Source organism: Rutilus rutilus, assembly GCF_951802725.1.
Source record: "Rutilus rutilus genome assembly, chromosome: 15".
In the NCBI taxonomy this organism is placed as follows: domain Eukaryota; kingdom Metazoa; phylum Chordata; class Actinopteri; order Cypriniformes; family Leuciscidae; genus Rutilus; species Rutilus rutilus.
This window is the reverse complement of record NC_140220.1, coordinates 36,779,286-36,804,958: the sequence shown is the minus strand read 5'-3', so window position 1 is coordinate 36,804,958 and position 25,673 is coordinate 36,779,286. Positions and strand designations below refer to the sequence as shown.

The window sequence follows — 25,673 nt, the reverse complement described above, 5'->3', positions numbered from 1 at the left end:
CTCCTCCCAAACATTTAGCCGTCTGAAAGAGAAACTCCTACAATAAGGTCAGCCACAAAAATAACCCTGTCCACGACTTTAGCAAATCCTGACAGTAGTTTTTTTAAAAGCCAAAAGAGGGTTTTCACTGGCGCAAGCTGTTAGTAAATCTGGCCCCAGGTCTGAAGCCAAATTTGTTATATTCTCAGAAAAGAAAATCTGAAACTGAATGAAAATAAATCACTCCATTCATTCATATGTTGTAGTGTAAAATACAATGCACTATAAAGAAACTAATAAAGCCATTTCACATCTGAGGATATTAAAGAGAACATCTGATGTGTAACCTCATTACAGCATCTAACATTATAGCCACTCCAAGAACAGATACCTTCCTTTTGGAAAAGCAGAATCAAAATTGTCCAAAAGTTTCTTTCTGAAGAGAAATATGATACATGTGTACTCTAGGTCCTTTAATAATGTCTCACATTATGCATGTAACCTGAGAGGGAACATAGTGTAGGCCCAGATCCGGGCCACATCTGGTACATGTGGATTCCACGCGTACCAGATGCGGGCCAGATCTGGGCCGACAATATGTTGCTGTCTGGGGTGATGATGCTCCCCAGCGTATAAAAAGGGCACCTGAAAACACGGCATCAGCTTCAAATGTCTGAAGGAAGACACGTAGGCACGCCTGAAGCATGGCAACGAGACGTCAGCTGATGCAATGGGGACGTCAATACCAGCTATGCCATGCTGACCAGTGTCTGCTGGAGACTAAAAACTGCCTAGAATCTTAGGCAATGAAACGAAAAAGTCAGCCAGCGAGTGGAAACACCCTGCACAACCTTGCAATGGGAAGGAGCGTTATCTCACTAAATACCCAGAAACCTGGGTAAGGTGACAGAAGAGCATATAACTATCATAGACGATCATCTCAAACAACTGTCAGCTCTACTTCTAAATATATTATCAGGGAGCCAAACACCTAGTGCCAGCTCACCGTGACGCCAGCCATCCCTTATCTTTATTCTCCTCTAATAACAATCCTCTGTACCCCAACTCCCTCATCGGAGGCGGAGGGAGGGAGGGAGGAGAATTCACTTTCCTCTAAAAGCAGCATTACTGCACGACACCCTTAACAAGTGAACGGGAGGAGATTGTACAACTTCTTGTATCCCACACCCTCTTCGGGGGAGGGAGAAGAATTATTCTCCTTAGAAACTTCAATCATCATCAATCTCCTCTAAAAGCATCCTCAAACCCCCGAACCCTCCTCAAAGGGGGAGGGAGGAAACTTTATTCTCCTCTAATAACAGAATTATTGTATCCCATTACCCTCTTGAGATATTTCTCTTAAAATAAGATGTTGTTTTATTCTCCTCTAAAAACAACATACTATACCCCACGCCCTCCTCAGAGGGGGAGGGAGGCGATAGGGAAGATATTTGGGATGGTAGAAATGGAAAGTCTCTAAACCGTTTTACCACCGTCTCAACGGCAGTGCCTCCTCAAGATCATGAGCGTGCAATGAGTCCTCATATTCCACAGAAGAAGCCAAAGTTCTTCATGCACCTCCGGGAAGAAAGGCACGGGGTAGGGCAAGGCGCTTTTCGCGTCGTGCTACGCCCCCCAGAAGCCAATCGAGAACAAGTCCGAGCGCGGGAAAGCATGGCTGTCAACTCTGAATCCGATTCAGCATGAGCAAACACCGCTGAATCACGAAGCTCAGTGTCACCTTCCTCTCCAGAGAACAACAGCACGCCGAGCGGGCTTCCGCTTCATGCATGAGGGCCGCAGTGCTAGGGAGAAGTGAGGGGAACTTGCTCACGCTCTTCAAGCAGCTCCGTCTGAGCTCCCTGCGGCTGTAAGTGGGAGCCGTAACTGGAGGCACGAGCCGCGAGGCTCAGCAGCTTGACTCCCTTCTCTCATGAAGAGCGCCAGCCGAGAGCGGAGCTTTCTCAGTGAGAAATCATCGCAATGAATGCATCCTCGAGGGCTGAACGTGCATGCTCCACTCCTAGACAGATAACACACATATAGTGACCATCGTATACTCGCCATATTTCCTTCTCTTTACCTTTCACACACTGCAATCTTCACACAGCACACAGACAAGCGGCTTCCTAAAGACATTGAAACTGTTGACGTGTTTTCAGGTGCCCTTTTTATACGCTGGGGAGCACCCTGTGATGTCATCACTGCATCAGCCATGATTGGCTAGTTGGTACACGTGCCTCAGACATGCTTTCCCATTGTGTCAGCTGATGCGCCGTTGAGTTCAATCGAAAGGGAATTCGTGTCAGACTGACTTTTATCATCATACTATACTTCACAATATTCTTTTGGAACCATGTTAGCAGTGGCCTTGTCTGTTTAGATTCTACTTCAGATTGTTCCTATAGCTGTGTGTAAATGTGGAGCTGTCTCGGGATAAAAGATAAGTACTGAGTGCCACAAGGCTCTGTCCTAGGTCCTATTTAGTAGAACATCCTATTAGGCCACATTACAAGGAAAATATGATGGCTTAAAATATGATATATTTCCACTATTTTCATTGTTTGCATTGCATTAATAATCCTTTGCTAAATTTGGAAAAGTCATTGGGCATAAATATTAGTTAGTAAATAATTACAATATCTGGTTAAATGCAAAAGTCCCCACCTACTGTTCCAAAACATAATCCCCATGCCCCCAAAATCACACTGACTGTCACCTCTGCACTGTTTCGGTCCCCTTTATATAGTAACTGAGCACTGAAGACGGGCTCTTCCTGTCTGTCTGGTGCCAGCTCATCATTTCTCCTGTCGTTAGCGCTGCTGTGAGAGAGCCATCTTAAGCACTGATGACTCGGGCCAGGTGTCTTTAACCCAGGCCATATATATATGGCCAAGTTCCTGTCTGTCTGCACACCAGGGAACAATTACTAAAAAAAAACTGGGACTGCTCCAAACTCTTATTTCCTTCCTCTCCTCACCCTTCACCCTCAGCCTGCTCTCTCTGGCTCGCTGTTTCAGGTGTCGATGGGCACGCAGGGCCAAACTAAACATAAGCACTCTATTTCAGAGCAGGACCAGGCGCCATGGAGGGACTGAGCTGAATTAGGTCAGTGAAAGACTGAGTGGGGTGGAGAGAGGGTTTTTTTTTCTGTCGTGGGTCATTGATTCTTAAACCGAAGAGGGCCCCCTTAAATCACCAAGCCCATTACTGTTACTACACACTCGGAGCAAGCTTACAGCACACTCCACAATACACACATATAGAGTATGAATAAAGCAGGGGGGCGGGATGATAAATATTAGACCTGTTTCACAGAGCTTGCACAACTGCAACAGCCTGTTCTGAGCTATTTACATTTACACGGACACCAGAAAGTGACGTATTGCTGGAAATCAGCTAATGGTTGAAAAGTTTTGTTCTCATTTACATGCAGCTTTCTCTCTCTTTGTGTTTAGAATGAACCATTTTTTAGGTGCGCGTGATGTAAAGGTGGTCACTGACAGGGTTTACCTACAACTGAGGCTCTACCTACATAGTATAAAGTGATTTCTGGTTTCATACATTGAGCAGTCCTAAAGACAATTGGCATTAATGATAAAATGGTTAGCAGGAGTGAACTAATGAGTATCCCCTTGAAGTCTAATTTACATGACGAGGACCACATTTATATTCAAATAGTAATTAATCCACACAGAACCCAATGCACACAAACAAAAAATAATGGCTTATAAACTACATATAATTAACTACAAACATCAATGAAATCTTATAGATTCAGGTTTGAGTGGTTGTTAATGCATGTGGAATTTAGATCATCAATTTATTTCACCAGTCTTTGAAGACGCCTCATAAAAAAAGTGAGATATTTCAATATTGAAGGAAGCAGCAATTTGTGGCACTTGTTGCTCATCTTTAATCTGTGTACTCTAATAAAACAAGCTTTACAGGCTTTGGTAGCACTCTACAGATATTGGATAGTGTTCATTTGATTTGCTTAGATGGAAATTGCCAAAGGGATCTGGGGCATGTCTCGAATTCTGCAAAGATTTCTGTTTGAAGAGAGCCGCTGTTTACTGCTGGCCAAGGATGTAAGCGCATATTTGGGATTTGTTTGGGGACTAAATGTAATAAATCAAGATTCAGCCACTGAAAATCACATATTTGTTGACTGCTAATCTGAATACCAGAACTGATGTTTCCTCTTCAATTTGTATGGCGGTTACGGCCCTGTTGAAAGATGTAGAGTACTTCAAATATCACCTTTATCTCAGACGTTTCTCCACAGGAGACTCAACTAAAAAAAGGCACAGATGAGACAGTAGTTGGCTCAAGTAGATCGTAGAAACCAATGGCACCAAATGTCTCTACGATCTACTTAGGCATACAATGCTCTTGGGACATTTTGTCCTGAAGAGTTTATGTGTTCCTCCTGTTCATCCTGAGATCTCTGTCTATAATCTGCAATGGTATCTGAGTGCACTATAAGGCATTCTTGAGATCTCCTTTGAAACGCCATTGGGACGTGTGAGAATAATCCCGAGAAGCAACAGTCTCTATCTGCTCTCCAATTGATCTCACTTGATATGGCTTCCCTGTCAGATGGCCTCAACACAATACGTTTTTAGGAACACATTTAAGAGCGACGTGCACCGCCTGACTGAGTTTGTGTGAAGTATGTCCTTCACATCTCTTTCAGCGAGTGCCTCAGGAGACAGACTGGGTTTGAGCTCCGTCTGAGCGCTGATGGATCGGTCCCATCTCGGCCCATTAATGTGCGTCTGTCCCTGGCTTTTCCCAGGACGAGAAACCTTTCCATTAACTCTCTTTCTCTCCTCTCGAACTTTCTCTCCGCTTGTCCTCCATAACACACGTCCAGCTCCCCGTTTTCTGCTAATGGCTCAGCGTGGAGAGCTTTGGTGCCAGCTAGCGTGTACCAGCACTGGCACTGCACCAGTCCCTCTCCATCTGTTTCAGGGGTGGGGTCACAGAAGAGCCGAGACCTTTCTTCCACCTAGACGCCACTGTACTCCACAACACCACAGTGATTTAGTCCGCATACAGAGCTGGACTGCCTGCCAACGCAAACCTACCCAGAATGCAGCATATGCTAATGCTAACCCACCAGCATACCAACCTTCAGAGAACGGGAGAGAACGACGCCCACTGGGGGAACGCGAAGAGTTGAGGAAGACAAATAAACAGAGCGACTGGAATGAAATGGAATATTGCACATGATAGATGAGCCGAGTGATTTCTGATGCTAATGAAATTAAGACGGTGCCATCAGTGCCAGAGCTGAGAGCTGCATTGTGCTCTATTGCATTTGTAGGCACTTTACACTGACCACAGAGGATTAAGCCATTTGCTCCAACTTATGCCAGGTTTTTATTTCATATCACACTGGGACAGAGATCCATATGGCCTAGAGATTAAGATTTGTTTGAGTAGTCTACTCACAGACTCAAAAAACATATGCTGTTGTTCAGCACATCACACACACACACACACACACAGAAAATATACGCTGCATACCCAAGCAATTCAAGGACTCGCTAGTCAATATTAACACTATACAATTCACTTGTTTGAGGTGTACCATAAACCTTACATGATAAATTGTTGGTAATACGTATGTAATTTTCTTCAAAACTGCCAGTGACGGAGGGTTTCGGGTAAGCGGATCCACAACAGCTCTGTTGTTATGTGTCGTCATCACTGTCCTGCGTTCTCATTGGTTTGCTGGCATATGGGGGATTTCATGCGCAGGGAACGCTGTCCGTGAATCGCTGAAAAAGTGCTGTTGCTGCCAGATCTCCAGCATAACTGAAGCTATTTTCATAGTTCATAGAGAAATTTATTTTTATTTTTTACAAAAACTTAAAGTGCTAAAGAAAGACATACTGTAAGTAGACCTACTCTAACTATCCGAGGTTGCTAATCGATGGTATGCATTTGTCATTAATTTGCATTAAACTTATTTTTTAAAGAATACTTATATTTTATTATACTATTTATTATAATTATTTTTACTTAGATTTTATTTAAAACAGGCTACTAATATTTATTATATTATACTTATTTTTAATACTTAATTAAAAAATACTTCCAGCATACATTTAAATTGACACCTGCCATGGTGTTTCTTATTTGTCGTCTCTGATTTAGATCTGAGTCTTTAAGCCAATGTGCCGTGCCGTTTAAAGGGGAAGTATGTAGTTTCTGCGACACTTGTGGCACCTAGCAGAATTACAAAAATACAGAATATTTTATAATCATCACAATCACAGCTCTTACGGGTGTTTGTGAAGGCATGTCTCAACAGGCAAATGAAGGCTACTTTCAATAAAATCTCCACCATATTACGAACACTTTTAGCTTTGTTGCTATGTGTCATGAGAGTAAGCAACTGAGTAGCTAACACTCGCCGCGTTTCCATTACCCTTCAAATTGCGCGAATTGAAATTGCGAGTTGAAAATACGCCCAATGGAAACACGTCAATTTCGCAAAAACTCCCATTTATCGCAAACAAGTTTTTCCGCTCGCATGAGGAGGTTTTTCAGGCAATTCGAAAAATAAATATTTCGCAAAACTGCAATGGAAACAGTTTTTGTGCATTTACAGTCACCTGACCTAGATGAGGCGGTGTGTTTGGACAGAATACGAGACAGAGCTCTTTATTAAACTCATATAAGACAAAAGAATTACAGGAATAATGGATTCTAAACCTCAAATAAATGCCACAATCAAGACCTCGCAGCAGATCTGAGGGAGAAACACCCAGAAACGCAAAATCGCAAATCTGTAATGGAAACACGCCTATATATTATAAATATGTGTTGTATGAATGTTATCTGGACGTACTACACCTGCCATGTTATCACTGTCATGTGACCTATGGCATCAGTTGCGTTGCGTCACCGTCATTCACAAATCCTCTGCCGTGGCCTTGTTCGAGAGCAAAGTGTCCATCGTCTGTGCACTTCAGAATCTAGTTAGTCATCCAGGTACCTATTGCCTACTGATTTATGAATACTATAAAGTTGGACACACTGCTTGGCTCACATACAGTTTCTCACCTACTATATAGTATGGAAGTAGGCATTTTCGGATGCTTTTTACATAAACACAATGAGCTGCATTAGTGTGTGCTGCTCATGTAGGAGTCGCCCTTCACAGGGGGCATCCTAACTGAAATGATTTCATAAGTGATTTCTACATAAGCAGCAGTAACGCTTAAGCATTACAGCATGACGTTAGCCACTCCAAGGTCAGGAGTTCAATTCCCAGGGAACGCATGAAGTGATCAAATGAATATGCTGAATCAATGCCATGTAAGTCACTTTGGATAAAAGCATCTGCCAAATGCATAACTGTCTGTGTCATAGTGCGCAGATGATGTCGATTTCAAGAGTTTATGATTATGTTGCAAAGCTAAGAATGTGATACTCTAACAAGCATAAAACCACTAAGCACATACAAATACTGATTAAAACTGATGATTTTTTAATAATACTAATGCATAATAGCATGTTTCTAATCACCATTTCTTATGTTGTCTACCTTTTGGCAATGAAAGTCCGGAGCACAACTACAGCATGAGGTCTTGTAGACGGCTCATTAAGTGTTGCTACAGTGCCGTGATGCAGTGAAGGTCTGGTCAAGCTTCAAAACGGCATCAAAAATGGATTCACCGTGTCGTCAGATATTAACCCAGATTAGGACTTTCCCCGTACGACATTACATTTTACATGGAAAATTATCTCTCTTAAAAGCCCTATTCGGACGGGATTAGTTGTACAAGGGTAGATGGAGGACGTCTGTAATAATAATGGGCAATACGCACAGGATAAGAGAACTAGCAGAAGTGGGAGAGTAACTCGATTTACACACCGCCGTCACCCTCATGTTGTATTACGCTGCTTCCTGATATCACGTGTGCAAACACATATAACCTATATTTATATATATATATATATATATATATATAAATGTCCGGTCGAATTATGTAACTTCAGATTGGATTGTGTTGGTAGATTTTCATGCCTCTAACGAGTGCTTTCGATCTTCTCTCTGATCTGAATGGTGCGTGGGAAAGTTTTACACAGACTCGTCCCAGCGTCTAGAACGCAACTGAATGCTTTTTCAAGCGCCTGCATACTTGAAAAACCACGGAAAACTACTTTTAAAACAGGAAATGAGGGAATATTTACGTACATTTTTACAGCGGGTCTATTTGTTATTTTTCCAGACCTTTTTACTGAAAGTAAAAGCCGCCGTAAGCTTTACTGACATTGTCCGTGATGATCACTGAGATGCACATTCGGACGGCACTAAAATCACAGAGAAGCTCTGGTGATAATGACTTTACCCCTCCTCTCCATCAATCAATCAATCAATCAATTTTTATTTATATAGCGCCTTTACAACAACCAGAAAGGTGCACAAAGTGCTTTCCATAAAACACATAAAAAAGGCAGCAGGATATGAAAATAGCAAGTTAAAGCTAATTTAAACAGTTAACTAACACAAGGACTAAAAACACAAAACAAGTGGTTACATGTTGAAAGCCTTACTGAAAAGAAACGTTTTTAACTGCGCTTTAAAAACACTAAACACAGTTATATTACGAAGGGGAGTAGGTGAGGCATTCCACAAAGTAGGTCCCTGGATGGCAAAAGATCGGCCTCCAAACTTTTTGCATCTAAACTTAGGGATAATCAAAGAGGTGTTCTGAGAGGAGCGGAGGGTTCTGGCAGGTTGGTATACAGTGACCAGCTCGGAGAGGTATGCCGGGGGCCAGACCATTGATGGCCTTAAAAACAAACATCAGAACCTTATACTCCACCCTAAACCGTACCGGGAGCCAGTGAAGTGAGCAGAGGACAGGGGTGATGTGTAAACGTTTATGGGTATTGGTAAGGAGATGCGCTGCTGCGTTTTGAACCATCTGAAGACGGTTGAGAAGTGTGTGTTGTTAAAGTCCATGTTAAACTAGTCCCGTCCGAATAGGGCTAAAGATGCATATTTGGGATTTCAGAGGGAGACTTTTAAAATGTATTTATTTAGTTTAATTGTAAGGCCATTTCTGGATTGTAGATGCTAAATAACTCATGATTATAGTACGGTGAAGCCATAATCTCAATAGATCAACAGTTATGTGACACCACAGGATCAAGTCATACCATCAATCATTTCAGACAATTAATCACAATGAAAATGACAAATCTTTAGTTATTAAAGTTACAAACAATTAGTAGGGTAGAGTGGAGTAAGATGTGCTAGTGAGTACGCTGTATTGCATCCTTAATTTAGCACATTTTTGTGCATAATCTGAGAAAAGTAAAACAGGTCAAATAGAGTTTATGTCCAAAAAAGTATAAAAATTAAGACCTTAATAGGAACATAGTAGTAGTATACTTAACGTGCTAAAATAATATACAGTACAGGTCAAAAGTTTGGAAACATTACGATTTTCTTATATTTTTGAAAGAAGTCTCTAATGCTTATCAAGGCTGCGTTTATTTGATAAAAAAAAACAGAAAAAAAAACAGTAATATTGTGAAATATTATTACAACTTAAAATAATAGTTTTCTATTTGAATATACTTTAAAAAATAATTTATTCCTGTGATCAAAGCTGAATTTGCAGCATCATTACTCCAGTCCATCACATGATCCTTTAGAAATCACTCTAATATTCTGATTTATTATGAGTGTTGGAAACAGTTCTGCTGCCTAATATATTTGATGAATAAACTGCATTTATTCAAAATAAAGAAATATTTTCTAATAATATAAATCTTTACTATCACTTTTTATCAATGTAACACATCCTTGCTGAATAAAAGTATTGATTTATTTAAAAAAATATATATAATTACTGACCAGTAGTGATAGATTTCTATTTTTAAAACATTTGCTTCTTTTGTTTTATTTTAATTTTTTTAATTTTTTTACTTTTTATTCATCAAAGAATCCTAAAAAAGGATCACAGGTTCTGAAAAAATATTAAGCAGCAGAACTGTTTCCAACTTTGATAATGAATCATCATATTAGAATGATTTCTAAAGGATCATGTGACAGACTGGAGTAATGATCCTGAAAATTCAGCTTTGCATCACAGAAACAAATAATAATTTAAAGTATAATAAATTGAAAAACAAATATTTTAAATTGTAATAATATATCACAATATACATTTTTTTTTATCAAATAAATGCAGGCTTGATGAGCAGAAGAAACTTCTTTCAAAAACATTAAAAATAGTAATGTTTCCAAACTTTTGACCTGTACTGTATAAATAGTAAACTATAAGTATGTTTTGTTCACTTGTAAGTATACTTTCAGTAAACTAGTAGTTTAGAAGTTTTATACTGTGAGTATACTTTAAAGTGTATTTTCATAAACTAAAAAGAAAGTGCTACAAGTATTTAACTAGTAAACTATCAGTATACCTTACTTGACGTATCTTTGCAGAAAAAACGAAAAACGTAGTTGTAAACCAATTGTGTATTCAAAGTTTACTATTGTCACACTTAAAGTATACTTTTATACACTAAAAAGTGGGCCAATTTAGTATTGAAATAGTACACTTACAAGTATACTACAGTCCTAGTGCACTGATATTAGAATTTTTACTACATATAAAGTATACTTAAAATATACTTGAACTTTACTTAAGTACACTTAATAAAATGAACTTGAAGTATACTTATTTTTAGGAAGGGTAACCAGTGTCTTGTTACTCTCTGAACAGAAGACAACTTGAGTAAAATGTGGCACAACTTACCCCACTCTGTTTTGTCCTAAAATGCAGTAGTCTGGATGTAAAACCTCGTCGTCTTACCTGTCACAGCGTGCTCCGGCGTAACCCGGATGGCATCGATCGCAGATCACCTCACCCCAGGTATCGACGTGGCACGTGGGACTGAAACTACGGTGTTTTTGAGCCAACAAGGGGACAAAGAGAAAAACAAAAGAGCAGCGAATCAAAAACATCATAAGCACTCGCTCTGGTTCTAACCGAAGCCAGAGACCGTTTGAACCTCCAGAAGGTCTAGCGGGTGAGCAAACCCTTCGCAGCGAGGTGAGCGTCAGGCTCTGCCATTAGCTCTATAATGACTGCATGGCTATTTCAGACGACACAGGAGCCTGGCTGACGGGCATGCTGGGAATGCTGAGGGCAGGAGGAGAGCGACGCTTTCTTTAGCCCACTAGATGTGGAATGTTCAGCTGTTGCATTCTGGGACACGCCAACTCTTTCTGGATTAGCCACTAGCATGCTACAGCCAATATTAGCCTAGTGCTGAAATCATGCGCCAGCTACAGAGTACAGACGACTGGCAGTCAGTCTTTGGAGGAGCTACATCCGCTCCTTAGAGATGCTATCATGCTAAAAATAAGACCATCTTCAACTGAATTATGGTCTTAACTGGTTTTAGTTGAGTCTGCTACTGGCACAAGATTGTTAACACTTTAGTTTAGGGTCCAATTCTCTCTATTAACTAGTTTAGCATGCATATTACTAGGATATTGGCTGTTTATTAGTACTTATAAAGCACATATTAATGCCTTATTCTGCATGATCATATTCTACATCCCTTAATCCACCCAATACCCAAGCTTAACAACTACCTTACAAACTATTAATAAGCAGTAATTAGGAGTTTATTAAGGCAAAAGTCATAGTTAATAGTGAAAATGTGTGCCCAAAACTAAAGTCTGACCTACAAATGTTCTGATCTCACAAACAGGATCACGTTTTACTCTAATTGTAAAAAAAATTAAAAAATAAGACAGAAATATATTTGTAAGTTACAATTATACTGCAAATTTTTAAAATAATAATATTGGATAATAATTATAACAATAACTGATTGCATTACAAGTTACAATACTCATGTTTATGTCTTAAAATTGTAACTTTAAAACGTTCAAACCCTCAAGCTTATAATTTTTCAAATTCTTGAGCTTTTCTTTTTTGGCGGAATATTACTAAAGTTCTGTCCACAAAAATGTTGGAAATTAATAATGCAAATGTGTAAATAAAGTGAACCTAGCCGACACTGCATTCCCAAATGCACGTTAATCTCACTGTGAGAAGCATTTATTCTGAACCGAGCCGCTCTGAAAACAAATATCATGTGGCTGGATAGTTTAGCACAAGAATACTACTCACTGTAACTGTCAGTGTTGGGGGAAATCTAACTAAACGTGCCAACGTTACTATTTTAAAAACTAGGTTGATCAGTCCTTTACATGCATAGTAATCACATCATTATCACAATGCACAAGCTGATTGGCCTCTGCTGATTCTGTAGCCAATGAGATTGGTTGCTACACATTTAAATAGTCTGGTTCAGTGTTTGCTGTAAGCTAGTCCTGCTGCGCGCTATCAGAGTTCCTCTGAACCCCTCCACCTCCCCAGCTCCACCTGCCTAGATCTGCTGATGGATTTATGTACTGTATAAGTCCATACTAGATCTGCAGCAGCGTAGCAGATCTCGTCCACCAAGACTGCTCATTAACATTGCCATATTCAATAACATACGAGAGTCAGGGTTCCCACACCTTGGTTAACCCCAAATTCAAGGACTTTCCAGGTCCAATACCCTCAGATTTAAGGACGTAACCCTCTGGTCCTCTTCATTTAGGGGTCACACTTGGCTCCGTCACGGTCAGAAGTGTCCGAAGCCTTGAAATGTAGCTTATGTATTGTAACCAATGTAATATATTTTTGTTCAATAATATTTTTTGATTATTATCTAGAATTTTGAAGGGATTTTATGATACTATGCAATATTTATAACATTTTTATGAGCTATTTTTTCCATTAGGACTATTATATATTCTATATATTACATAGATTTTTTTTTCAATAAATGCAACATTTCACATTAAAAGAGTGGAGGCCTTTAAATCCATTTTTTAAAGTGAGAAAAGGGCCATCTGGAGGCGTTAAAAAATAAAAACTTGTGTAATGTCCTGTAGCATTTATTGTTGTTTCTGCAGTTAAAAAGACAAAGTTGAAAATTCTGGCTACTATCGTTATTTTAATAATTTCTTTATTTTTATTTTATTCATTAATCTGTCAGGGTTATCTAATCTAACTATTTGTGGCTTGTGTTTTGAATATATGTTCCTCTGCACTTTAGGCATTTTGCACACATTTGCTCATCTTGTGCATTCTGATTTATTTCGTTTTGTATTTTTATTTATTAGAAAGGTATATTCTGTTCTAATTTAATTTAGTAAATTAATTGTTAATTTTTTCGGTGCATCGATGTTGTGCTGTAGGCTGGCCTGCTCACACAGGTAATTTAGCCGATTTAATTTGATTTGCATGTGAAATGCAAATCCTGTCTGCAGTGTGGCCTTTCTGGAGTTATTTATGTTATTTCTTAGTTTTATTGATCCAAAATGTTTTTATACATTTTCTTCTATATCTTTGTGATTTTCTGTACATCGCGGCTTTGAAACGTTAAAGCCCCTCTTTCATTTTAAAGTGAACTACTCCTTTAATGTAACGCGTAAATGCCCGTAACTAACGTTAATCAAGCAAGCTAGTACGCATAGGCCACGAAGTGTTGGTGAAATAACACATTAGCGGACCGGAGGGAAAACTTCTTGCACAAAATAAATTCAAGCACTTTCAAGAACTTGTATCTATTATGTTTGTTTTCAAAAACTTGAAAAATGAAAAATTCTGATTCACAAACTTTCAAGGATTTCAAGGGCACGTGGGAACCCTGGAGAGTTGTCATGATTGAACTACAGATTTCGGCAGGCTGACAGAATCTTGGCTATTTTCAAACCCATTTGGTGTAAGTTTGTGCGTTTAACTTATATGGGATCACCCTAATTGAGTTATATGCAGCAATAATCTGATCAGTAATCTCAGTGCAATTAGCTACGTGTTTATAGCTTGTAATGTAGCTAACTACTGTTACGTGACTGTTTAACTACTTTAAATACTGAGTTAGGTACGGTAGGTTGAAGCAGCTTCCCCAACACTGGTCACTATAGTCAGAGAAGCGATTATCTATGAAATGGTGAGTGTTAAGATGGTGGAGTGTGATGTCATGCCTTGCTGTGACCATACTTGTTTGAAGGGCTCAGAAGAGGACAGGCACACGGCTGACAGTCATCCGCTGTTCCCCTGCTGGCGTCTCCGTAATAACCAGGAGCACATCGCTCACAGTTCGGGCCGAGTGTGTGATCCCTACAGCCCTACAATACACACATTCACACGGGGATAGACCACATGAAAAGACAACAACAACACAGCTAATGTCAGGACATGGAGGTGTGTTAGCATACACACAACATCTGCAGATTCTGTCTGGTGAAATGAAAACGCATCAGAGCCGCCTTAAACTTGCATAAAAGCTTTGTGTAACTCAAAAGTCTCAACTTTACTAACTATTAACACAGCTAACTTTTAAAAGTAAGATTCCTCGACAGGAACGCACGCTTCTCATCAGTCTGTCAGAGGCACACAGTGTCATGGGTCAGAGGGACAGCGGGGGTGTTTCATCTCTGAGAGGTGAATACTAGGGCTGTCACTTTACATGCGAAAATAGATTGCACAATCGATCGGACCGACCAACGCAAGTTTCGAAAACAAAAATAGGGAATCGATTATAACGGGCTTCTCTCGGAGCGCATCCAGCTCGTCACGATACGCCCGCAGCGAACGCGCGTCACACAGCGACTGCAGGCTCTGACACACACACACATAACAGCAGATTATACTTCTGCATAATGTGTCTCTTTTTACTACAAAACTGTGAATTCTGCCGCTGTTCAGACAGTCTCATGCACACAGACACAGGTTCTGGCTACTATCGCCTACGCAGGTGAAATTTGTTTGACACTTCTAATGGTAAACTCAGCCATGTTGAAGCCGGCAGTGATGTTGTTCAGTGATGTTATGGCAGTCCACTCTGATTATTGTGTTTCGAGAATGTTGCGCTCCTGTTTGTCATTGTGCACGAAACTTCACGCCAATAAATCATCAGGAATATTTGCTGACTTGTGCGCGTCTCAAGCGCCCTCTTTACGTTCGTCCTAAAGCCTGTTAGTTGTCTGTGGATTTGCGAAATCTTTAGAATTTTACAATCAATTCAATGAACACTTGTGTCTCAAAAATCGAACAGGATTTCTTCACAAAAGTGACAGCCCTAGTGAATACACACACACACACAGTGACAATCACAGCGCAGTCCACAGTCGGACAGCACAGGTGAGCGTTCGCAGCTCTTCATGTCTGTGTAATATGGCCTGTGTCCTTGTTAAGAATAGGGTGTTCAGCTGTGACTCTCGACCGCTCACACAGGGGCTGGAGGAACCGGTCTGGTGTTTTCACGGAAGACTGAGGTTGTTTCCTCATGAATGAAGAATGAACAATACTTCTACAGCATTTATTCATATTAATTTCAACGTTATTAAAATCAAAGGTTGTATTTGTTAACATTAGTTAATCCACTGTGAACGAACATGAACAAACAATTAACAGCCTTAATTAACATGAGCAAAGATTAAATACTGTAGCAAATGTATTGCTCATTGTTAGTTCATGTTAGTTAATTAATGCTAACTAATGAACCTTATTGTAAAGTGTTACCGAATAAACGCTAACAACATTAGCTTAGTATAAAAAACTACTTTAAAACAACACACACAAACTGTCTGTCCCACATTCCTGAATGTGTCCAATTAAAATTACAGAAAAATTTCATAATTTTGACATCATCTGTTAAACTAATAATCCTTGTTGTAAAATGCTATTTTAAATTCAGTGGTGCAAATCTGTTACAGTGTGATTTTGCCTATTGCAATAAAATGAATCATTGTTTGAACTTGTGACACACGTAAAAATTGAAAATTGACATTTAATTTCTCATTAATTTGTGATGTGTGGTGAATGTGAAGAGGTCAATCTAAATATTATATAAAGGGTTTTATGATCCATTCATATTTTAAATGTACTGTAAATAACCGGTGGATTCTGGGCTTCTGGCACTGATCCACACACACACACACACACACACACACACACACACACACACAAACACACACACACACACACACACACACACACACACACACACACACACACACACACACACACACACACACACACACACACACACACACACACACACACACACACACACACACACACACACACACACACACACACACACACACACACACACACACACATTCTTGTACATCTATCTTTATGAGGACATTCATTGACACAATGCAATCTCTAGCCGCTTACCCTAACCTTACCCATCACAACTAAGTGCCTAACCCGACCCCTGACCCTAAACCGACCCTTAACCTCATTCTAACCTTATCCCTAAAACCAAGTCTTGACCCTCAAACAGGCCTTTAAAGGCTCTCAGAAACTGAGGACCGGCCAACATGTCCTCACTTTACTCTCTTTGTCCTCACAAAGATAGTTGTACAAGTACACACACACACACACACACACACACACACACACACACACAGGAAATGGAACGGTTATTTTCTGCGACTCCATCTGAACTGCATTCACAGCAGATTGTGTTATTGTGTTATTATAATGCAGTTCTGTTATTATGGGCAAACAGCAACAACAGCAAAAGCAGCAATGACAAAGCAAGTCAATTCTGTACACTCACTGTGAAGAAACAACAAAATACTTTCTTTCTTTCACCTCAACAATGAACACACACACACACACATTACCAGGCAGTGTCCAGTGACGTCATCGCAGCGCTCCGCATGTCCGTGGCATTGACAGCGCTCACACACACCACGATACAGCGTCCCGTTCACCCTGCGGTAGCCCACCGCACACATCTGAAAACACACACACACACACACACACACACACACAAGGTTAGCACATCACAGTAACATCATTCATCATGAGGAAATGAAGGGTTTTTGGTAAAGGATAAGCAGGCAGGTTTGGCTGAACGCGTGTCTTGGGTTTAACAGTGTGTGTGCCAGTAATTAATCTGTGCTGTGCTAATTGACGGATCATTGTAGAGCACAAAGTGCTTTGATTTACTAAATGAGGGAGAAGATTTGTTTCAGTCAACTGAAGCGCAAGGGAAGTTTATAGAGCCGGCTGATGAATGCCTGTTCAGACAGTGTGTGTGTGTGTGTGTGTGTGTGTGTGTGTGTGTGTTCTTAAAATGTGCTTTTTCAAACCTTTCTGTCTTGTTTTGTTTCATTAATTGTGTTAGAAGTTGTTCTGTTCTTCCTTATATCTGAGTAATCGAGTGTTTTCTGTCCACACAGGCCTTTTACAGTCGGCATCAAAACAAAATTGTTCTATTTATTTTCTAAATGTTAATGTTAATGTTCTTATTGTGACCAATTCAATCATGCATATTTTTTTTACCTCATAATCTATGTAATTAAAATACCACAGCTCTGTCTTTGTGTGAGGCTGCGCTGCATTTAAGCCAATCATGTTCTGATCCGCCTTTATTCAGGTTTGCAACCCTTACTTTTCACAATCAAATCAACATCCAATGGATTGAATCAAGTTTCACCCTATATTTTTCATGTTCAAGAAGCCGTCTCACTCGGCACAATATGGTAGTAAAGTCGTGACTCTTTCCGTCTCTTGGCGACTTTAGGGCAGTATCTCACCTAAATGGATCCTCATAAGACTCTGGGCTTCTTAATCCTTTTTTTTTTAAAAAGGGGTCATATAATGGTACATGCACTTTTACAAGCTGATTGTACTGAAATGTGTGTTGGCAGTGCCTGTACACAAACATCATAAAATGATAAAAATCCATCCAGTGTTTTTTTTATAATCTTCTTATATGTTTCCCCCGTCTCAAATCGAGCCGTGCGACCTAGTGACATCACAAGATCGGACGCCCCTCCCACGATTGTTGATTGACAGCAGCGTTTCAACACAGACCCACCCTGAGCGAGCTGTCATCATAGTCCGCGCGTCATTGTTGATGAGCAGAATGGCGTCTAAGCGAGTGTGGTGATGTGTTCTGGGGTGTAAAGAGGAACACAGCATCATTTTGATGTTCCTAAACCCGAACCGCTGAAGACGCAGTGGCTGAGTTTTGTTTTCGAAGGGAATATTCCCCACGATCAACGTCAATGCTTTCATGTTTGCGCGAATCATTTCACACACCAGACTGCTTTACAAACGAGGTCAGTATAAAGCTGGTTTTGCTAAGAAGCTGCTCCTGAAAAAAGGATCGGTACCAACTATTCGTGTTCCTGCTGCACCTCCAGAAGAAGAAGTGTGTAACGTTTTATTAACCTTTATATTAATCTTTATATTAATCTTTGCAAATCGCTAGCTGCACGCTTCACGATGAATGAGGTTTACACTCAGGGTACATTACGCCATGTTTTCTATGTACGACGTTCTCAATATAATTCATAATCCAACGTTTATTATGGTTATTGTGTTATTATTACAAACGGTGTACGCACAGAACAGAGGGGCGGGGTGAGCAAAGCTCATTATCATTTAAAGACACATGCACTTAAACGGCGTGCTGAAAACAGAGCTGTTTTTGACCAGGTAAAATGAATGTTTTCTTACAATACTAATGAGAATTTTTAATTAAAGTATATTACAAACTTTTAATTTAGGCCCTAAAGAATCATATTAGCTTGTACAAAAATGGCATTAAATGACCCCTTTAAATCAAGAACAACCTTCATAATGCCAAGAGTTAGCTGACATCACCACAGGCTGTGCTACAGATAATGTATGTGCACTGATAATAACAATAACTGTTTTCATATACAAGAGAAGGGCATCCAGGTCATGTGAACAGAAATAGCATATCTGTATATTGAGGATGTTTTACAGGTTAACATTTGTTCTCGTTTCAGAAGCCGTTTCACTCGGATATACAGCAAAACGGAAGAAAAGATTAGCGCAACTTCCGTTTCATGACGACTTTATTCTCTCCCCAAGAGAGATTGCCAGTTCCTCCAGCTTTTGTAATCAATATCCCGTAAATGATCCGCTCACAGCGAGATGCAGTGAATGAACCGTCTGATGCTCTAATGAGCAGAAAAATACACAGCACACAAACATTGGGTTAAACTGTACATTTTTAATTAGCTGCATCTATTATTTATATGTACTTCTATACTAATTCGCCTTAGTTGAACATTTCCAGTGAATGATCACAAATGATCATAAATAAGTGATTTCGACAGGCCTTTAAAAGGAAGTGTTTTCAAACTTCAGCTTTTAGTGTGCTTGTGTCTTTAATCATTACTTATCCATAACCTTTTAACACTTGTTTTTATCTGATTATTGTTGTTGCTAATGTGCTGTGTGATTGTCAGAGCTGTTTGAGGACTAATTTAGCTCATTTGTATGAAATATTCAAGCATTTTTATATTAAACAAAAATCTTTTAATCTTTTAAAACAGTTTGCATTCTGAAATGTGTTATTAGTGAGGCACAATCGTGTAAAACTGCTCATTAGCATCAGCCTCTGTGCGATGACGTCTAAGTGCCTTCCAAATGATGCTTATTTTCAGCATTATTTTCAAGCCGTCACTCGCATGATCACTTCTGAATGAAGCAGTCCCTTTCACTGAGCTCAATGCATTTTGGGACCGACTTATTCATGGAGAACGCATGTGACGCTGCCTTAGAATTTGGTCAAAGCCAGATATACTATAATGAGGCAGAATAATTGAGCTTCTGCCTTCGCATCGGGATGATGTCTCAGTGTGCTGTCTAGATCACTAGGGTTTGGCACAGAACTGCTGACTGCAGAGATCGTTCACACTCATGCTGAATATGAAGAGGATAGTTGGAATGACTACAGCAATAAGCATCACACTTGTTTTTCTGCTGTCTGTCAGTGACCCGGCTGACCCTGTCGCTCTGAGCGCGGCCTGTCCGGCAAACTGTCCTGTCCTGAGCGCAAACACACAACACTGAGCTGAGGACAGAGATGAGGAAACACATTCAAAGGAACAGTTCACTCAAAAACTAATAATGTGTCATCAAGTACTCAATACAGTCTGTGAGGGAAACTAGATGCTATTGGCTGTTTGAAAAGGGGGAGGAGCCATTCAATATGTCCCGCCTTCGCTTCCTGTTTCAGTGGAAATTATGTCAACGCATCAAACACAGCTGCACGTTCCAGGGCACTTCAGTGGGTCTTTAAAGGTAATCCATATGATAATCCATAAGCAGTTTAATCCAAGTCTTGTGAAGAGATATGATCCCTTTATACGTTGAACAGATTTAATGTAGGCTTTTATTCACATATAAACATTGATCAGTGCACGTATAGAGCATATCAAATGCGGTCAACAGCCGCTCAACTGTACTTGAAGCACGAGAACCAACGAGGTTCATTCTCTAACCAAAGCCCAGTATTATAGACTTATTTGGACTTATTAAGAAAACCTATTTGTAAATAAAACAAATGTATTTTTACTGAAGATTTCTATTATGATTGTAAGGTTTGGGTTAGTCTGCAGTTATTATAATGAGCTTTTCTCATAATGAGTGTCCTCGTTTAGGAGTAAAGGTGTGTGTGATGTCAGGTTTGAGTTTTGGAGGGTTTATATCCTGCGGTTGAGATGATCACAGTGTCTCAACTGTGTCTCTTGGCCAGTGGTTCCTGCTCACATCAGCATAAAAATCTGCTCGCTCAGAAATCAATAGCCAGGGCAGCTTTAATGGAGCAGACACGTATGCAGAGAGAAGGCTTCTCGAGTGATTCGACACAGTCAGCCGCCCCTGCTGCTGATGCACACAGAGCAAACCAGAGACTCGTCCCACGGCTGACAGAGTTTGATCAGGGTTTGTCCCAGGAGCTGTACATGAGGAACACGGGACGGCACGGAGGAGGAGACGGCTTGTGTCAGACTGCCACTACACAAGGATTCATCGCTCCGACGGGAAGGAGTTTAAAACACACCGAGCTGCTACAATAATCACCACCGGGAACAATACCCAGCATGCAATAGCCGTCATCGCACCGTCTAGGTTAACTATAGACCCGATATAGTCCGGCTTTAAGTAACCCACTTCTAGCCAAAATAAGCTTGAATTTGGTTACATGTTGTTTTTAAATAACTTGCGAGATGTTTGATATTCCATCATGTAATCAAAGTAAACAGTGATTACAAGGTGTGTGGTTTCATTTCTTCACTTGTTTCTCTTCTTTTCTTTTCTATTCTTGGGCTATTAGACGTCTATTCAGTTTTCCTTGTTTTAGCCTAGACATCTGGGCTGCGTTTGGAAGGCTATTAGATGTCTTTAATACGCAGAATTGCTTGCTGGGTAGTGTCTAGATTTGCCAGCTGGAATCCTTGAGAAACGAGCTCTGTTTGAGAATGTTAGCAGCAGGTAAACTAGTACTAATCAAGTTTGTTGCACACGTCCTGAAAAGTGAAGCCGAAACGTTTCGATCGCCCCCTGGTGGTTGGCTGCAGTATAGGTCATAAACCCCGCCCTCTCCATGTAATCGAATGGGACGTGAGCCAAACTAAAAAAATCCAATTGCACTTCAAATACATTTTTTAAAAGATGGTTTCTAGTTTCACGTTGACGTATGTTCAAGTGTTTGATTTTCCAGTAATTTTGGTTATAGTCAGTTATTTGATGCTGTAATGTCATGATTGACAGCTGTGCTTGCTATTGAGTGTTGACCTTGATACCGCGGCTCCACCTTACAAGGTCACCCATTTCTAGGACATTTTGGCTTAATTTTTCAAATGGAAGGAAGTGAGATACGTTTTTTTTTTTTTTTTACAATCTACACTCTCAGAAAAAAAGGTACAAAAGCTGTCACTGTGGCGGTACCTTTTCAAAAGGTACACCTTTGTACCTAAAGAGTGCATTTAAGTCCCTCAAAGGTACATATTGGTACCAAACATGTACATATTAGTACCTAAATGGTACATATTAGAACCCTTTTGAAGGGTACTGTCCCAGTGACAGCTTTTGTACCTTTTTTTCTGAGAGTGTATGTTACTAATCCATGAGCAGAACTGTACTTTACTGTACTGTATATTTCACTCTACTGTCTGGGAAATAACCTGTTTTCATTTTGGCTGGACAGAAATTTCAAAACATATTTCTGTTAATCGAGTGCTGCAGGTATGATGTATTTCTATAGGCCAAAACTCAGAAATTAGTTGCATTGCAGCACTTCCGGTTCCTGAAGTCAATGAGTTTTTGAAAGCGTATTTTGGTCTATTAAGGTCTATGGTGAACATAAGCTCAAGATATTTTCATGTTTTATTCTACGTCATAAAATACATCAGTAATGCTCCCTTGTGATTTTTTTTTAACTTGTCTTGAAAAAGGAGCTTGCTAACGAGAGGTTGCCATTAAACATCATCATCCGAACAGCTGAACTCATCTATTCACTACTCACTTTCACAGCCTCACTGTGATCAGACTCAAACTATTCTAACTCAACTTTCAAGGAAAACGTTTTTAAACAAAGATTGAAAGAGTTTAATGATGCGATCCGACGTTGAAGTCATGTGATCGAGCTGTAGTTCGTTTATAACCAACCTTTTTACTTCTGCCGACTGTGTTTATGCTTCAAAAGTTGTGAAGATTATCATGATGAAAAAAATAATCATAAACTTTTGTTGGTCGCTCAGCTTATTTTCTGCAATAATCCAATGCAGCGCCTTCACTGCAGTGCCTTCCTGAATGAGCTTCAAATAAACCCATCCCAATGAGCTGTCCGTTTCACAGGTCGCTCAATCAATCTCCTCCTGTCTTCTGGATTTTCTTTTTGTGCTCCACAGAAAACATCACCAACACAAAGGTTCGGAGTGAGTAATGATGACAGTGTTTGGCTGAATCATTTAAAGCTTTTCAAATCAATTTCAAACTTTCACAGCTCTCCCTAAGGAGACTGAAGCCAGTCTCACGCTGTTCTGAGTGGAACATACAATCACTGCCAACTTTCCATGAAGGCTCTTAACCCTCTAGTGCTCTTCAATCATTTTTGACCGAAAAAAGTTTACATTTGTTTTTTGTAGAATTTTTTTCTTCATTGGAATGGTACGAAACTTGATAAAGGTTTTGGCACTTGCTGTGTGAACACACACACACACACACACAAAAAAAAAAAAAATCATGGACATGATTTGAACAGGTTAAATGGTCCTGAAAAAAAATAGTCACACTTGAGCTCCTCAAGGTCAAAAATGAGTGCATTGGAAATGAATGGGAGATGAATTTCATCTAGTGGAAACTTCTGGTACTGCAGCCAAACAAACTCTCACTGAAAGCTCATTTTTTGACATAACAGGCTCGAATTTTGAACACAACTTGTTTAGATTTATGGATTTTCTCACAGTTTTAGAGTAAAACATGTTTTTGAAAATATATATTTCAAATTTCAAATTGTATTTTTGCACATTTTTCATAAAAATAAAGGTAAAATTGTGTAACTTTTTTTAAGTTCACTTTTTAAACCTTTTTTACACTTCAGCAATAATCTGCCAAGTGTCGTCTTTGAAAAGAGATCAAACATAAGTTTATGCTCTAAAGCATTCAAGATTTACGACAAAAAAAATTGTAAATGGGAAAAACAATAATGGAAATTTAATTTTCAGGTATATGCTCAAAAAGTGAATGAATGGATTATAAATACAGCGTAAATATAATTTAGTACCACAAAATCCCCTAAAAATACAAAATATTAAATAAAAAAAACATTATCGAACTAAAATATAGTACATTAATTTCATTTTTGCCCCACACGCGAAGAGCCCCAGAGGGTTAAGTCTTCCGTGTCAGACTACAGAAGTGTTTCCTGGGTTTGTTTTTCTTGCTTACCTCACAGGACGTCCCATCATATCCAGGCGGACACTGGCACACCTCCACCGCATGAGCCTGTGATCCGCTGCGAGAGTCTTCATCTGCCACACTCATGCTCACACTGCCCAACCTGAGTGTATGTGTGTGTGTGTGTGTGTGTGAGAGAGAGAGAGAACATGATCCAGTTACAACACTGTGTATTGATATTAGGCCTGCCAATTGATTACAATGTTTAATCATGATTAATCGCATCATTTAGTTGCAGCTAAATGCATTGAGTTAATAACAGGCCTTGTGTAATAAACAGGTCCGATACAAACACAACATGATGCTATGTAATATAATGATGTAATGCAGAAGTTTCTTCACACAGCACAGTGTACACAATAACATCAGTGCTGTATGAGTGTGAGATATCTCCAGCTGAGCTTCAATGAAGATTCAAATATTTCCAGCCAGCGTTTTAATTTTAGGTTGGCAAGCCAGCGCCAGCATTTCTGATCATATTCATGAAACTTTCATGGCCCTCAGAATATTTTGTTGAATGACGCAAACACTTAAATATGTAAACAGTAAATATATCGAAAGAGAGCCATTTTATTCTAGCTTCATTCATTCTTTTTTTATCGACACTTAAATGTGGATTAAAAAAAAAAGAAAAACGAAAAGAAAAACCTCAGGTTTTTGCCAAACACTACGACCGGATGGGATTCAGAGCGGTGATGAAAACACACATGGAGAAGATCGAGTTCATCAACACCCACAAAACTTTACAGTCGTTTCCACTTCCTGAGTCAACATTTCATTCAGTAACATTAGGCAGGTTAGATTTATTTGCCGTTTAATGTTGATGATCGCGCTATTTTCATAGACGTGAAAAGAAATGGACACAGCGACCCCATTGGATTCAACGGAGAAAAGTGAAGTCAATTAGAAGCTCTCACTTCCTGATGGCTGAGCGTACTGCGCAGACTCAAACTGAGCTTGACGACGTAGATGTGACGTGAGCAACCCGTCTGTCTTCTAGTAGCTGTGCCAAGAGAAATCTGAATCATTCCCTTCTGAAACTTGCAGAGACGGAGAGTGTGAGTAGGAGGTGTCCATGAGCTAGGAGCAGGAGCAACTCTTGCTAAGTATTCTGATTAATTATTTTGTCATTTTGCCTCCACGTCCCCCCGATTGCCCGCGAGCTTCTCCTCCTGTCCATACGGTAATCTCTCTACTGTGCGACAGAGAGTCGCGTGGTTATGACGCAATCGTTAGCCTATTTTTACAAAAACTGCTTCTACGGGGCCATAACGTAAGATACAAGGTAATGGAGCCTTTTATACATTTTCGTGTTTCTTTAGAAATAAATAATGGACAAATGGAGTCTTTAAACGCCTCAGATGTAAAGTTATTCGCTGTCAAAGTGACGCCAAAATGAATGGGAGTCAATGGGATGCTAACAGCAGGTGATGGTCTGATAGCCAATGGCGGCGCCCGGGGAAGCTTCAGTGTTTTCTGAAAGATTACCCCCTTGGTTATTTTACATTTGCGTAAGCATTCTTCTATCATGTGTTTCTGCTGCTTCTTCGCCAGTGTTTTGATCTGGAGATGCTGAACTCTTTAAGATTATGCGTAACAGCGCCCCCCTACTGTATAACGGTGAAAACACGGATTCCCGGAAAATTCCAATAGTTGTGTCAAAAAATGACCGAATATCTCATCAATGGCAGAGGAAGAGTTCAATTTCACTGTACCAAGATTAAAAAATGGCTTGACTGTAGTTAAACATCTCACCTGGGTGTGATTTATAAATAAACTGGCAGGAGTGATTATAGGACATTCATTGATTATAGGGAAATTTCTCATATTACTCATCCTCATGTT

At 39.8% G+C, this 25,673-nt stretch overlaps 1 protein-coding gene across 4 annotated transcripts in view; it reads right to left on the bottom strand.

Annotated features, from left to right (window-relative positions):
• The window catches only part of lama2 (laminin, alpha 2), a 220,791-nt gene that overhangs the window by 95,399 nt on the left and 99,719 nt on the right, over nucleotides 1–25,673 (bottom strand). For all 4 annotated transcript variants that reach the window (XM_084432101.1, XM_084432103.1, XM_084432104.1 and 1 more), the window contains exons 15-18: nucleotides 23,820–23,931; nucleotides 16,727–16,840; nucleotides 14,085–14,212; nucleotides 10,830–10,916 (exon numbers count right to left, since the gene is read on the bottom strand). In XM_084432101.1, coding sequence (XP_084288227.1) covers nucleotides 10,830–10,916; nucleotides 14,085–14,212; nucleotides 16,727–16,840; nucleotides 23,820–23,931 — 441 coding nt within the window. The remainder of the gene's footprint in view (nucleotides 1–10,829; nucleotides 10,917–14,084; nucleotides 14,213–16,726; nucleotides 16,841–23,819; nucleotides 23,932–25,673) is intronic.